Source organism: Oncorhynchus mykiss, chromosome 9 (assembly GCF_013265735.2).
Source record: "Oncorhynchus mykiss isolate Arlee chromosome 9, USDA_OmykA_1.1, whole genome shotgun sequence".
NCBI classification, from domain to species: Eukaryota; Metazoa; Chordata; class Actinopteri; order Salmoniformes; family Salmonidae; genus Oncorhynchus; species Oncorhynchus mykiss.
Genome location: NC_048573.1, coordinates 42,751,435 through 42,766,903, shown reverse-complemented (window position 1 = coordinate 42,766,903; position 15,469 = coordinate 42,751,435). Strand labels below are relative to the sequence as shown.

The window sequence follows — 15,469 nt, the reverse complement described above, 5'->3', positions numbered from 1 at the left end:
TTGTGGTGGGCTTCTGATGCACTGAAATTCCCCTCCAGTTGTTCTCCTACATCAATGTCAATGTCAAGACGGAACAATTCATGAACATGCTTAGTTGCAAATCTGCTACTTAAAGATACATAATATATTATAGGCCTTATTAAAAAACATTATAAAGGCTCATATGTGGTTATAACAAGTAATGCAGTATTATACTATACCGCTCTGCTTTATGTAAAGTTTTACTTACCACAATAACAACGTCATTAGTAGATCACCTTCAAACATGCAATGCAAAGTGATTTACAAAAACAAGTACAATAGACAACTGAGACATATTAAACATAGTTATTACTAGGGTTTCAGAATAGGGATTCATATTTCCCAGTGAACCTACGAATATTCAATCCCTGCAATAAAGCATATATTTCCATCAATAAAGCTTGTAAACGCAGAGATTCCCCCTGAACTGAAAATTACATTTAAAAGCATAATACCATCATTATCATGTGCCACTGTAAATTACACCACTCAAAATATATTTTTACCATTTACTGCAAGATGTCAGCCAGATTTCTCTTCTCTCCCCTTCTTCTTACATTCCCACCTGTCTATCTAATTCATTTAAAAGTTAAAGGTAAATCTCAAATAAAAATAGAGCTGTTATGCACATCCTTAAGAGTCGAACAAACAGGACTTAGGAGCTGTCCAATTATACATAGTAGCAATGAAAACTGTCGCTCAACCAACCTTTGCCAGGTGACTGTGCCAGGACTCAGGGATAAGTCACAGTTGGATAGGTGGAATGAATCCACACTGGAGTATGAGAGCCTACATAGCCTGTTTCTATTTCAAAGAGAAGGGGAGATAAAGTTTTAGGAAACAGAATGGCGGTCAACAGAAATTAGTCAAGCAAGGCTCAAGATGAGAGATGGAGTATAAACTATACAGACAGGCAGGCTAAAGAAAGGTAAAAGTTATCGGTTCAGATAAGAGGAATAAGGTATGTACATAGACGTGCATATGAACAAGAGAGATGAATGATCATACAGAGATGGATTTTTTTAAACGCTCGTTATGAAAATAACGCATATTAAAAGCTTCAGAGAGCCTTTCCTTAATCATACGCTTGATTTATTTAATACCCTTTAATACTCCTATAATCTTTTTTCTTCAAACTCACTGTGACCGGAGTTCCATCATTAATAGTACATTCCAGGGCCTCCCGGGTTGCGCAGTGGTCTAAGGCACTGCATCGCAGTGCTAGCTGTGCCACCAGAGCCTCTGGGTTTGAGCCTAGGCTCTGTCGCAGCCGGCCGCGACTGGGAGGTCCATGGGACGACGCACAATTGGCCTTGCGTCGTCCGGGTTAGGGAGGGTTTGGCCGGTATGAATATCCTTGTCTCATCGCACACTAGCGACTCCTGTGGCTGGCCGGGTGCAGTGCACGCAGGTCGCTAGGTGTACGGTGTTTCCTCCGACACATTGGTGTGGCTGGCTTCCGGGTTGGATGCGTGCTGTGTTAAGAAGCAGTGTGGCTTGGTTGGGTTGTGTTTCGGAGGACGCATGGTTCTCGACCTTCGTCTCTCCTGAGCCCGTATGGGAGTTGTAGCGATGAGACAAGACAGTAACTACTAACAATTGGATACCATGAAATTGGGGAGAAAAAGGGGGGGGGTGGAAACTAGGACATTCTAATAACCTACTGCAAGATTTCTTTCAGGTTTTCTAAATCTTACCATACAGGCCAATTGTGCGTCGCCCCATGGACCTCCCGGTCGCGGCCGGCTGCGACAGAGCCTGGGCTCAAACCCAGAGTCTCTGGTGGCACAACTAGCAATGGGATGCAATGCCTAAGACCACTGCGCCACCCGGGAGGCCCTGGAATGTACTATTAATTATGGATCTTTGGTAAGGGGTGCGTAACTGGTGGCAGGGGTGTCAGACTCAGGAGAGCAGAACTAGGTAATAGCCGGAGCAGTTTAATTGCAAAACCAACGGCATAAAGAATAACAAAACATGGGTACAAATCCCGTCACTCACCAGTCAACATGTGCACAAGCACTTAAAATAAACAATCCCACACAAAGACATGGGGGGAACAGAGGGTTAAATACACAACAATTAATGGGGGAAATGAAAACCAGGTGTGTAGGAAAACAAGATCAAACAAATGGAAAATGAAAAGTGGATCGACGATGGCTAGAAGACCGGTGACGCCGACCGCTGAACGCCGCCGAACAAGGAGAGGAACCGACTTCAGTGGAAGTCGTGACAGTACCCCCTCTTTGACGCACGCCTCCAACAGCGAGCCGACACCGGCCTCGGGGACGACCCGGAGGGGGAGGTGCAGGGCGATCCGGACGGAGACGTTGGAACTCCCGCAGCATTGAAGGGTCCAACACGTCCTCCACCGGAACCCAGCATCTCTCTCCTCCGAGGTACTGAAGGCCCCTCGCCCGACGCCTCTAATCCAGTATGAATCGAACGGAGTACGCCGGGACCCCCTCGATGTCCAGAGGGGGCGGAGGAACCTCCCGCACCTCAGACTCCTGGAGCAGGCCAGCCACCACCGGCCTGAGGAGAGACACATGGAACGAGGGGTTAATACGGTAATCGGGGGAAGCTGTAACCTGTAACTCACCTCGTTCAGTCTCCTCAGGACTTTAAATGGCCCCAAAAACCGCGGACCCAGCTTCCGGCAGGGCAGGCGGAGGGGCAGGTTTCGGGTCGAGAGCCAGACCCGGTCACTGCGGTGACAGTCTGCACTGGTTTTCTGATGCAGCACGGCGCGCTGAAGGTGAACGTGAGCGGTGTCCCATGTATCCTCCGCACGCTGGAACCAGTCATCCAAGGCAGGAGCCTCGGTCTGACTCTGATGCCAAGGAGCCAGAACCGGCTGATACACCCAGTACGCACTGGAATGGGGAGAGGTTAGTGGAGGAGTGTCGGAGCGAGTTCCGGGCCAACTCTGCCCAGGGCACGAATGCCGCCCACTCCCCCGGCCGGTCCTGGCAATAAGAAATCAGAAACCTACCCACATCCTAGTTAACTCTCTCCACCTGCCCATTACTCTCGGGGTGAAAATCCGAGGTAAGGCTGATCGAGATCCCCAGACATTCCATGAACGCCCTCCAGACCCTCGAAGTGAACTGGGGACCCCGATCAGACACTTTGTCCTCAGGCACCCCGTAGTGCCGGAAGACGTGTGTAAACAAGGCCTCCTCAGTCTGTAGGGCCATAGGGAGACGGGGCAGAGGGAGGAGACAGCAGGACTTAGAAAAACGGTCCACAACAATCAGGATCTTGGTGTTACCCTGTGAGGGAGGAAGATTGGTAAGGAAGGTGCGACCAAGGCCGTTGTGGAACGGGTAAGGGGTGTAGCTTACCTCTGGGCAGGTGCCTAGGAGACTTACACTGGGCGCACACCGAGCAGGAGGAAACATAAACCCTCACATCCTTAGCCAAAGTGGGCCACCAGTACTTCCCACTCAGACAGCGCACCGTCCGACCGATGCCTGGATGACCAGAGTAGGGTGACGTGTGGGCCCAATAGATCAGCCGGTCACGGACAGCAGGCGGGACGTACAGATGCCCAGCGGGACACTGGAGGGGAGTGGGCTCTGCACGTAGCGCCTACTCAATGTCCGCGTCCAGCTCCCACACTACTGGCACCATCAGACAGGAGGTCGGGAGTATGGGGGTGGGATCCATGGGCCGCTCCTCTGTGTCATACAGCCGGGACAGTGCGTCTGCCTTCATGTTCTGGGAACCTGGTCTGTAAGAAAGGGTGAAAACAAAACGGGTGAAAAACATGGCCCACCTTGCCTGGCGAGGGTTCAGTCTCCTCACCGCCTGGATGTACTCCAGATTGCGGTGGTCAGTCCAGATGAGAAAAGGGTGTTTAGCCCCCTCAAGCCAATGTCTCCACACCTTCAAAGCCTTGATGACAGCCAACAGCTCCCGGTCCCCCACGTCATAGTTTCGCTCCGCCGGGCTGAGCTTCCTCAAGAAGAAGGCACAGGGGCGGAGCTTCAGTGGCATACCCGAGCATTGAGAGAGCACGGCTCCTATCCCAGCCTCGGACGTGTCCACCTCCACTATGAACGCCAAAGATGGATCCGGATGGGCCAGCACGGGAGCCGAGGTAAACAGAGCCCTCAGGTGACCAAAAGCCCTGTCCGCCTCAGCCAACCACTGCAAACGTACCGGTCCCCCCTTCAGCAGTGAGGTAATGGGAGCCGCTACCTGACCAAAACCCCGGATAAACCTCCGGTAGTAGTTGGCAAACCCTAGAAACCACTGATTCCCTCCTTTAACGTGGTGGGAGTCGGCCAATTACGCACGGCTGAAATGCGGCCACTCTCCATCTCCACCCTTGAGGTGGAAATGCGGTACCCTAGGAAGGAGACGGGCTGTTGGAAGAACAGGCATTTCTCAGCCTTGATGTACAGGTCATGCTCCAACAGACGACCAAGCACCCTGCGCACCAACGAAACATGCTTGGCGCGTGTAGCGGAATATATCAGAATGTCCTCAATATACACCACTACACCCTGCCCGTGCAGGTCCCTGAAAATCTCATCTACAAAGGCCTAACCTGTACGGCATGACGAGATACTCATAATGCCCTGAGGTAGTACTGAAAGCCGTCTTCCACTTTTCTCCCTCCTGGATACGCACAAGGTTGTAAGCTCTCCTGAAATCTAGTTTGGTGAAGAAGCGCGCCCCGTGCATTGACTCAATCGCTGTGGCTATGAGAGGTAGTGGGTAACTGTACCTCACAGAGACCTGGTTTAGACCTCGATAGTCAATACACGGGCGCAGACCTCCCTCCTTCTTCTTCACAAAAAAGAAACTCGGGGAGGCGGGTGAAGTGAAGGACCGAATGTACCCCTCACGCAGGGAGTCGGAGACATATGTTTCCATAGCCACCGTCTCCGCCTGTGACAGGGGATACACGTGACTCCTGGGAAGTGCGGCGTCTACCAGGATATTTATCGCACAATACCCCCGTCGATGGGGTGGTAATTGAGTCGCCTTCTTCTTGGAGAAGGCGAGAGCCAAATCGGCATATTCAGGGGGAATGCGCACGGTGGAGACCTGGTCTGGACTTTCCACCGTAGTAGCACCAATGAAAACCCCTAAACATCTCCCCGAGCACTTTCGCGACCACCCCGTGAGAGCCCTCCGTTGCCATGAAACAGTGGGGTCATGACAGGCTAACCAGGGTAGGCCTAGCACCACGGGTAGTGCAGGAGAGTCAATGAGAAAGAGACTGATTCTCTCCTTGTGACCCCCCTGCATCACCATGCCCAGGGGAGCGGTGGCCTCCCTAATCAACCCTGATCCTAATGGTCGACTGTCTAAGGTGTTAACGGGGAAGGGCACAGCCACGGGAACAATGAGGATCCCTAAACTATGGGTGAATGATCTGTCTATAAAATTCCCAGCCGCGCCTGAATCGACGAGCACCTTATGCTGGGAATGCGGGGAAAACTCAGGAAAAGTGACAAACAAAAACATGTGTGTAATAGAGGGCTCTGGGTGAGAATGGTGCCTGCTCACCTGGGGTGACACCAGAGTGCCCTGCCTGCTCCCTCGATCCCCAGAGGAACCAACCCGACACCGACCTGCAGTGTGACCTCTGCGGCCACAGATGGTGCATGAGACGGAACCTCCTCCGGTCACCCTGCGCACAGCACCTCCCAGCTCCATGGGCATCGGAGCGGTGGTGTTGGGGGATGAAACCGACAGACCACTGGACGTCCGCGGGTAGCCAGCAGGTTATCCAACCGAATGGACAGGTCCGCCAGCTGGTCGAAGGTGAGGGTAGTGTCCTTGCAGGCCAACTCCTCGCGCAAACTGCAGCGATAGTGTTCGATCAGGGCCCTGTCGTTCCCTCCCGCGCTGGCGGCCAGGGTTTGAAAGACCATGGCAAACTCCTGGGCGCTCCTCGTCCCCTGCCTCAGATGGTAGAGACGTTCACCCGCCGCTCTACCCTCGGGCGGATGGTCGAAGACTGCCCGGAAACGGCGGGTGAAATCCTCGAAATGGTCCAGTTCCGCATCTCCTTCTTCCCACATGGCGTTGGCCCACTCCAGGGCTTTCCCTGAGAGGCACAAGACGAGGGAGGACACCCTCTCACAGACCGAAGGAGCCGGGTGGACGGTTGCCAAGTAGAGATCTAGCTGCAATAGGAAACCCTGGCAGCGTGCAGCCGTCCCGTCGTACATTCGGGGAAGGGCGAGACGAATCCCACTGAGACCGGGTAAAGGGGAGGCGAGTAGTGGAGGCCTTGGTTGTGCTGGTGGAGGCGCTGGAGGAACTCCCTGTCTTTCCCAGCGGTCCATGGTTTAGACGACGCGGTCCATGGTGGCGCTGAGATGGTGGATCATCGCCACGTGCTCCTGGACGCGCTCCTCGACCCCTATACAAGGGCCACCTTCTAATGGCAAAGAAAATTATAGAATGATGCCGAATCCAACAAGGGATGTTGAGAAAAATAATGAAATAATCACAATAATGAATTTACACAATTATTCAACTTGGAATCATGTGATCCTAACTTAAAGTTAATTCCACAAGTAGGAGCAAAAACAAACAACTGCCAGCTTCATGATATGCGCATGTGTGATAGGCATGCAGAATCCTATAGGAGCTGTCTGCTACATTACAGTGCAAAGCATTTGATGCTAATCTCTGACTACTCAACCGAGACATTAACATTTGGGAATAATGTAACTGTAACCAGCTTGGTGCATTGTCAGATGTTGAATATGAGAGGAATAAATCATTTGGGAAGCAACCATGGCAGTTTGAAAGTGCACGGTTTTTAGTATTTCTTCCCACGTGAATAGATTTAATTAGCCATTTTACTATTGTAAAAATACACTCAATTAACAGAGTTTATATGGTTACTGTGCAGTTAATGGTACTGTATGTTTGTAGCGGTGACTACAACATAAATGTTGGTAAACATCCATTTAAGGACCATAATCTGCCTTTTTCACCACACAAATCTACCATAACTTTCTTTTCCCCCGTTTTCATCCATACACTTAAAATACAAAACCATTCCATGATTTCACTAAAGAGATGTCCTTGTGTCTAATCCTTTAATATTTCAACCATGGCTGTAAAGGGCGAAAACCACAGAGCTTTTCCATGTTTTTCCCTCATGTATTTGTCGAGGCCCTCGCTCCTACCACAACGCTAGACCACTGTTTGACGCAATAAAAAAAAGGAGGAGCAGTAAGTGTAGAATATATATTTCCATGTCAGAAATGACAGTGTGTCCACGCTTGTGTTTTTTCAGCTTCATGTCATTTGTTCATAAGGTCTTAGTGTAGACTTACCAGTGTCATGTGGGATAGTGTGCAGGTAGGGGAAACACTTGCAGCAGGGACATGACCACAAAACTTGTGAACAACTAGTAGGCGTACACTGAACACATCCTGCATTTATCTCTTAGATTAAACACTACACAAACAACGCTATGAGAGTGGGCCCTTTTCTAATAATAGTCTAGCTAAGAGGATAATAATATGTTCTGACATTATCTGAGCATGGGCAGATGGCATAGGGGTAAATCAGATAGCATAGGGGTGAATCAGATAGCATAGGGGTGAATCAGATAGCATAGGGGTGAATCCATTTGAATTCAATCACTTTTTGATAGCACCCCTTTTGATTTGAATGAAACCTTCCATACATATTTGTACATTGTGCTCAGAAAGTGACTTTTTGGACCTGAATGCCAAAACGTTAAAGAGATAAAGGTGCTCAAAGTTGACCAGTATGCAAAATGGGCCAACTATGAGCACCTTTATCAGCTGAATGTTTTGGCATTTAGGTCCAAAAAGTAGAGCCCAACCGATTAATCAATATTATACTTTTATAGATGTATTTGTATCTGTGTTTAATCCTCCAAAAATGACCGATATAAGATGCGGAGAAAATGCTCGGGGAAAAAGCTGTTCATAGGATTATACTTTTTTTTGCATTTCATTATTTGTCCTGTAGAGGGCGCTCTTTACATGGCTATAAACCTATCTTGCCTACAGCAAGACTGGACACTATCACCCAACGCAACTACACCAGTCGGAGAGGAGAATTAACTACTGTGAACTACCTGCTACTGCTTCTACAGTGAGTGCTGAGTAGAGAGAAGCTTGCCAGCTCAATAAAGTAAAAAAAATGTGCACTGGCCAAATACTGTTACGTGAAGTGTCATGGTATGGATGCTAAACCCAAGTGCCGCACTAAGAACGTTCAACTCTCAATGTTGTAATATACAGTGAGGGAAAAAAGTATTTGATCCCCTGCTGATTTTGTACGTTTTCCCACTGACAAAGAAATTATCAGTCTATAATTTCAATGGTAGGTTTATTTGAACAGTGAGAGACAGAATAACAACAAAAAAATCCAGAAAAACATGTCAAAAATGTTATAAATTGATTTGCATTTTAATCTTGATACTCCCCATCCCGGATCCGGGAGCGTATACATCGACTGACACTAATTAGCATAACGCAACGGACATAAATATTACTATAAAATATTCCTATTCATGAAAATCACAAGTGAAATATACTGAGACACAGCTTAGCCTTTTGTTAATCACCCTGTCATCTCAGATTTTCAAAATATACTTAACAGCCAAAGCAAGACAAGCATTTGTGTAAGTTTATCGATAGCCTAGCATAGCATTATGTCCAGCTAGCAGCAGGTAACTTGGTCACGAAAATCAGAAAAGCAATCAAATTAAATTGTTTACCTTTGATGAGCTTCAGATGTTTTCACTCACGAGACTCCCAGTTAGATATCCAATGTTCATTTTTGCCAAAAATATTATTTTTGTAGGCGAAATAGCTCCGTTTGTTCTTCACGTTTGGCTGAGAAATCGACCGGAAATTACGGTCACGAAAACACCAAAAAATATTCCAAATTAGCTCCATAATATCGACGGAAACATGGCAAACGTTGTTTATAATCAATCCTCAAGGTGTTTTTCAAATATCTATTTGATAATATATCCACCGGGACAATTGGTTTTTCAGTAGGACCGATTGGAAAAATGGATACCTCTGTATTTTACGCGAGAATCACTCTGAAAGCCATCAGGTAACCACTTACACTATGTAGCCGCTTTCAGGTATTCTTCAACATAAATGCGTAAAACTACGTCACAATGCTTTAGACACCTTGGGGAATACGTTGAAAAAGTAATCTGATTGATAGCCATTCACTGCTCAATAGGGACGCATTGGAACGCAGAGCTTTCACGAGGCACTTCCGGATTGGATTTTTCTCTGGCTTTCGCCTGCAATATCAGTTCTGTTATACTCACAGACAATATTTTTACAGTTTTGGAAACTTTAGAGTGTTCTCTTTCCCAATGATATGCATATTCTAGCATCTTGTCCTAACAAAAGATCCTGTTTACTTTGGGTACGTTATTTTTCCAAAAATGAAAATACAAATACTGCCCCCTAGTCACAACAGGATAATGAGGGAAATAACTATTTGACCCCTCTGCAAAACATGACTTAGTACTTGGTGGCAAAACCTTTGTTGGCAATCACAGAGGTCAGACGTTTCTTGTAGTTGGCCACCAGGTTTGCACACATCACAGGAGGGATTTTGTCCCACTCCTCTTTGCAGATCTTCTCCGAGTCATTAAGGTTTCGAGGCTGACGTTTGGCAACTCGAACCTTCAGCTCCCTCCACAGATTTTCTACGGGATTAAGGTCTGGAGACTGGCTAGGCCACTCTAGGACCTTAATGTGCTTCTTCTTGAGCCATTCCTTTGTTGCCATGGCCGTGTGTTTTGGGTCATTGACATGCTGGAATACCCATCCACGACCCATTTTCAATGCCCTGGCTGAGGGAAGGGGGTTCTCACCCAAGATTTGACAGTACATGGCCCCGTCCATTGTCCTGTCCCCTTAGCAGAAAAACACCCCCAAAGCATAATGTTTCCACCTCCATGTTTGATGGTGGGGATGGTGTTCTTGGGGTCATAGGCAGCATTCCTCCTCCTCCAAACACGGCGAGTTGAGTTGATGCCAAAGTGCTCAATTTTGGTCTCATCTGACCACAACCCTTTCACCCAGTTGTCCTCTGCATCATTCAGATGTTCATTGGCAAACTTCAGACGGGCACGTATATGTGCTTTCTTGAGCAGGGGACTTCACGGCGTAGTGTTACCAATTGTTTTCTTGGTGACTATGTTCCCAGCTGCCTTGAGATCATTGACAAGATCCTCCCGTGTAGTTCTGAGCTGATTCCTCACCATTCTCATGATCATTGCAACTCCACGAGGTGAGATCTTGCATGGAGCCCCAGGCCGAGGGAGATTGACAGTTATTTTGTGTTTCTTCCATTTGCGAATAATCACACCAACTGTTGTCACCTTCTCACCAAGCTGCTTGGCGATGGTCTTGTAGCCCATTCCAGCCTTGTGTAGGTCTACAATCTTGTCCATGACATCCTTGGAGAGCTCTTTGGTCTTGGCCATGGTTGAGAGTTTGGAATCTGATTGATTGATTGATTCTGTGGACAGGTGTCTTTTATACAGGTAACAAACTGAGATTAGGAGCACTCCCTTTAAGAGTGTGCTCCTAATCTCAGCTCGTTATCTGTATAAAAGACACCTGGCAGCCAGAAATCTTTCTGATTGAGAGGGGGTCATACTTATTTCCCTCATTAAAGTTAAAATCAATTTATAACATTTTTGACATGCATTTTTCTGGATTCTGTTAAAATTTTAGACTGATAATTTCTTTGTCAGTGGGAAAACGTACAAAATCAGCAGGGGATCAAATACTTTTTTCCCTCACTGTATATGGTCTTTGAAGAAGGTTATTCCTCAAGCTTTGTCATTAAGGTTACAAAGTAGCGCTTCATAGCTTCGTTTTGATGTATTTGTTGTCACTTGTTAGGGACTGCTCCAAATGTAAGTTTTGCCACCCCCATCTACCCAGCTAAATAGCTGTGTGAGAGTATTTGATGCCATTCACTGAGGGAGGCCATTCATTCTCTCGCTAGAACAAAAGCGGTACCTGCTGCATGCCGAACCGGTACCAACGAACCTACCGATTCTAGTTGTAGAATTGCAATGCTTGTCAGTGGCCAACAACTTGACTTAGACATATCAGAGATGTGTCAAACTCCCACCTGGGAAAGAAGAGGGCATTTTCTTCTTAGGTTACGTCCATGGATGAGCCAGTCACACTTCATATGCAATGTAGGCTATGGGAAGGCAGCTAACCAATTCTTTCTTTGGCCGCCTCTCTTTCCAGTTCTCTGCTGCCAATGAATGGAACGAACTACAAAAATCTCTGAAACTGGAAACACTTATCTCCCTCACTAGCTTTAAGCACCAACTGTCAGAGCAGCTCACAGATTACTGCACCTGTACATAGCCCACCTATAATTTAGCCCAAACAACTACCTCTTTCCCTACTGTATTTAATTAATTTATTTATTTTGCTCCTTTGCACCCCATTATTTTTATTTCTACTTTGCACATTCTTCCATTGCAAAACTACCATTCCAGTGTTTTACTTGCTATATTGTATTTACCTTGCCACCATGGCCTTTTTTGCCTTTACCTCCCTTCTCACCTCATTTGCTCACATTGTATATAGACTTGTTTATACTGTATTATTGACTGTATGTTTGTTTCACTCCATGTGTAACTCTGTGTCGTTGTATCTGTCGAACTGCTTTGCTTTATCTTGGCCAGGTCGCAATTGTAAATGAGAACTTGTTCTCAACTTGCCTACCTGGTTAAATAAAGGTAAAATAAAATAAAATAAATAAATAAACAAAAGAGATTGACAGCCGACAAACGTTTGACAATCCTACCGGTGTGTCTGAGCATTTACTGTAACCATTTTTAAATGTCAAGTTCAAATGGGAAATGGACATCTCAAGGATCCAGGGGGGAGCAAAGACCATTCACTTAGGCAATGCTTGGGGCAAGAGGCATCACTGTGCCAGCTATAAATTTAGTGATTGCTGTTTTTCCTTTCAAGTGACAACTACCAGAATTCAGTGGCTACAGCCTTACAATCGATGAAAACATACCTAAAACATACCTAAATATCAATATATTGAAAAGGTGTCCCATGTCGTTGTTTTCCAGCTGGCTAGCATGAGGCAGTTCAGGCTTCAGAGGCACATTATTGTCTGGAATCTGCAGGTTATTCTCCTTTCACTAGAGTAACACACTGTTTTTCCATTTAAAAAAGGTGTCATTCTGGTGCTCCTAAATATATTGGCAAATATATCAGTTATCGTTAATATTTCCACTCTAAAATTGGTATCGGATCCAAAAATCCCTCATCGGTGGGGCTCTACCAAAAAAGTCACATTCTGACTACTTCTTCCATGAGCAAATGTTTAAATTAAAAGGGATGCTGTCAAATGTAATTCAAATGGATTTACCCCAAGGTCATAAAAAAAGTGTTGTGCTTTTAACTTAAAATACATTATGCATAAGCTCTTCAGCCAGGAAAGCAGAGTATGAATTATACATAGGCCCACTAAGCAGGAAACATATCATGTGCATTTTGAAACCTCATCTCTGGTCCTCAAAAAGTTGGCTGGGGAGTTTGTAACGAAAATAAGAAATAATCAACTCAGGCAGAAGTTTGCCTGCCATGCGGGGAGTGATTTCATACCAACATTATCAATCAGATCAGTAAACCTAAAATGAGATGATAGAGAGCCTAATAAAAGCTCCATCAGTAAAGTATGCCCATCAGAGCATGTGGAATCATTTGCCATAATTGTATAATTTGGAGGGAGGCTGATGGGGCAAAAAGTATAACGTTGAACCACGTTTTTAATAAAGCCTTTATAACGTCGTTAGTGCTAATGTCATTATAGCGGTTTAAAAAATAAATAATTTATAAGCAAACGCATGCTAGGATGGTAAGAGTTTTGGAACATTTGGCAGTACACAGTACAAGGCAGTACACGTATCCTACACCTTTTTTTTTATAACGCAGCTTCTGTAGTATGACTTGACTAAGACATTATTTCTGAATCCTGAAGATGTTATGAGTTATAACGTTACCTATAAAGCTCTAGAAATGGTTGGACTCCTTGTAGCCTATAGCGCTCTAACTGCGACTGAAGATGCCACAGGCCAATATGCACTACACAATGGCATTGAAAGAAAAGTAGACTAGTTTTCAAGACAACGATTGGCCTTTCTCTGTAACACAAACGTGCTCTAAAAATAAATTAGTATTAAACTCACTTGAAATGCAGGTTGGCTCTGCTGGCGATGTCGATGGACAGTAGACTAGATTTCACATTCCGTGGCGTTGAGTAACGTTACACATTTCTACTTTTAGTTTGGAAGTCTATCTCTGTAGGCATCTTGTAATTCGGCTTCGCTGCTTTGTTAATGTTTCGCAAGTTGTCAAAAAAGTTTTCCCTCTAATTATAGTCAATAGGAATTACGTGATGCTTTAGAAATCTCTTACGTTTCCATTTACCAGTAAATCCTCCTCTGAAAACGCCGGAATGACAAATCCGGGCAATAGTAGAATTTTGCATTAAATTAGTGCTGGCAGGTGTTATGAGCTTGTTCTTCTTCCTCCAACGCCCTCTGAGCTCTACTGTTGAAGGCGCGTGTCCCATTCTTGCTACCTCTGACCAAGCCAACCATGTCACAGTTAACTACCTCAATGCCAGGCAGAGCAGAGTGAATAGGTACTGCCACTTTTTTCCTCTAGCAAGACCAATGTGAGATCTTCTTTCTGTCCTGTTTTTATTTGCATTTCAGAACTGAATTATATTGAATGATATTTAAATAAAATATGAGTAAGAATCAGAAACGAAAACTTAATCCAGTTTCATTTTTAAATGTGAAATACTTTTTTATTGACCAAATTGACAATTACAATTGCAATTGCAATGTTAATTGGTCTACCAAACAATAGGTAGCCTAGTTCCCTATGGTAGCCTCCTGTTTAAGTAAGACATTGCTCTGGTGTCCATGCTTAAGATTTTTTAGGTGAGTGTTTTCTGGAAAACTTTAAAACAAGTGTAAATATTTGAGCCAGTACTATACTATGTGGTGATCACTACCGATTTGGAACTGAATCCTGTAATGGATAAGTCACTTCTTCAAAAAGGAAAGCTTAGTTCCCTGTGGACATTACTTCCCAGAACAGTATAGTGTCAATGAGTCATCATTAGCATGTAGAGAGTATATGGAATTTCATGAAGTAGCCCCACGGTGCCCAGGTGGACCTAGAAAGGACACCCCTTGGTCACAATGATGATGAATCCTCTTTCCTTTTTGTCATTGTAGATTAACACAGTTGACATCAAGGGACCACCCACATTTGTCTTTGCCTTTCAGTTACTCACTAAGGAAGATTTTTCACTGAGATCTGAGAGTGTTTAAGGTTAGCTACCATTTTGCACAATGGCCAATGGAGACCCCTGATTTGTTTTGGGAGTTTACAGGCAGGTGAGGAATGGCTTTGCTGTGATGTGAATACCTGTCTTATCCACCCCTCATGGTTGCCCTTTCTCCACTCGCCTGTTGTATGCCACCAAGCTGCAGGAATCGCTGGAATTCCCAGACACTGGAATTACCCCCTCGCTGCCACATGAACAATGACAGCAGCAACATCTTTCTTAAATTGCACAGCATGAACTCAGTGGCCATGCCAGCTTGTCTCCCTCCTCTCTTTCTCGTTCATTGTCATCTCCATCTAAATTCCTTAATGCATTTTGTTCTGAGTCAGTGTATCCCTGAAAGTGTAGGGATGGAAATATAGACGCGTCTTAGGGGAGCTCATCCTGATGTTTCATAGAGCAATAGCTACATTATGACTGATGATGGCGCTGTGACTTTGTGTGATCCCTAGGTCAACTGGCCCAAAGGAAATGTAGTGTGACTTCCACCTGCCTTTATTCATATTTTGGGATGACAGAGAATGATGGAGAATTTGACTTCAATTGAACTGCAATGACAGCTAAACTCTCTTCCTTTACTAAGCTGATTATTGTGTTTTGTTAAGATTGAGTGTTTTGGTATGATAAATCATCATGAATTATAAACCATAGTCCTGGTTGCTCTTAGGGTGAAAAACCAACGCTGTGGAAAAGTTACACAATTAATAATTATGCATAAAACGGTCAGATCTGATGTTCGTGGAAATGTTTTATTCAACAACAAAAAAACTGCATAATGAACACATGGATATTAGAAAGAAGCAAATTAAAATTATTTAAAAAAAACGTTCATTGACATTCCTAAGTCGTCACATAAGTCATTCACTGGCTGGGTGATTCCAGGTCCTTGGGTTGATCTAGACACCAGTGTAATTTACATTCAGGGTGTGTGTGACAGAGTTTCCTGAGCTGGAAATTAATAATATCCCTGACGAGATGTAAAACAGGATACAGATCCAGGAGTTGAGATCCCACCTCTGTGTGTGGGTGTTCTCTCACA

The 15,469-nt window shown here is 45.3% G+C and overlaps 1 protein-coding gene across 3 annotated transcripts in view; it reads right to left on the bottom strand.

The window, feature by feature from the left end:
• LOC110532144 (semaphorin-3F) overlaps positions 1-13,628 on the bottom strand; it is a 114,027-nt gene extending 100,399 nt beyond the window's left edge. For 2 of the 3 annotated variants that reach the window (XM_036988058.1, XM_036988059.1), the window contains exon 1: positions 13,485-13,628. In XM_036988058.1, coding sequence (XP_036843953.1) covers positions 13,485-13,492 — 8 coding nt within the window. In that variant the 5' untranslated portion in view covers positions 13,493-13,628. Of the gene's footprint in view, positions 1-13,255 lie in introns of all 3 variants that reach the window. The other variant, XM_021615788.2, reaches the window with a different exon arrangement.
• Positions 13,629-15,469: the final 1,841 nt, after the last annotated feature.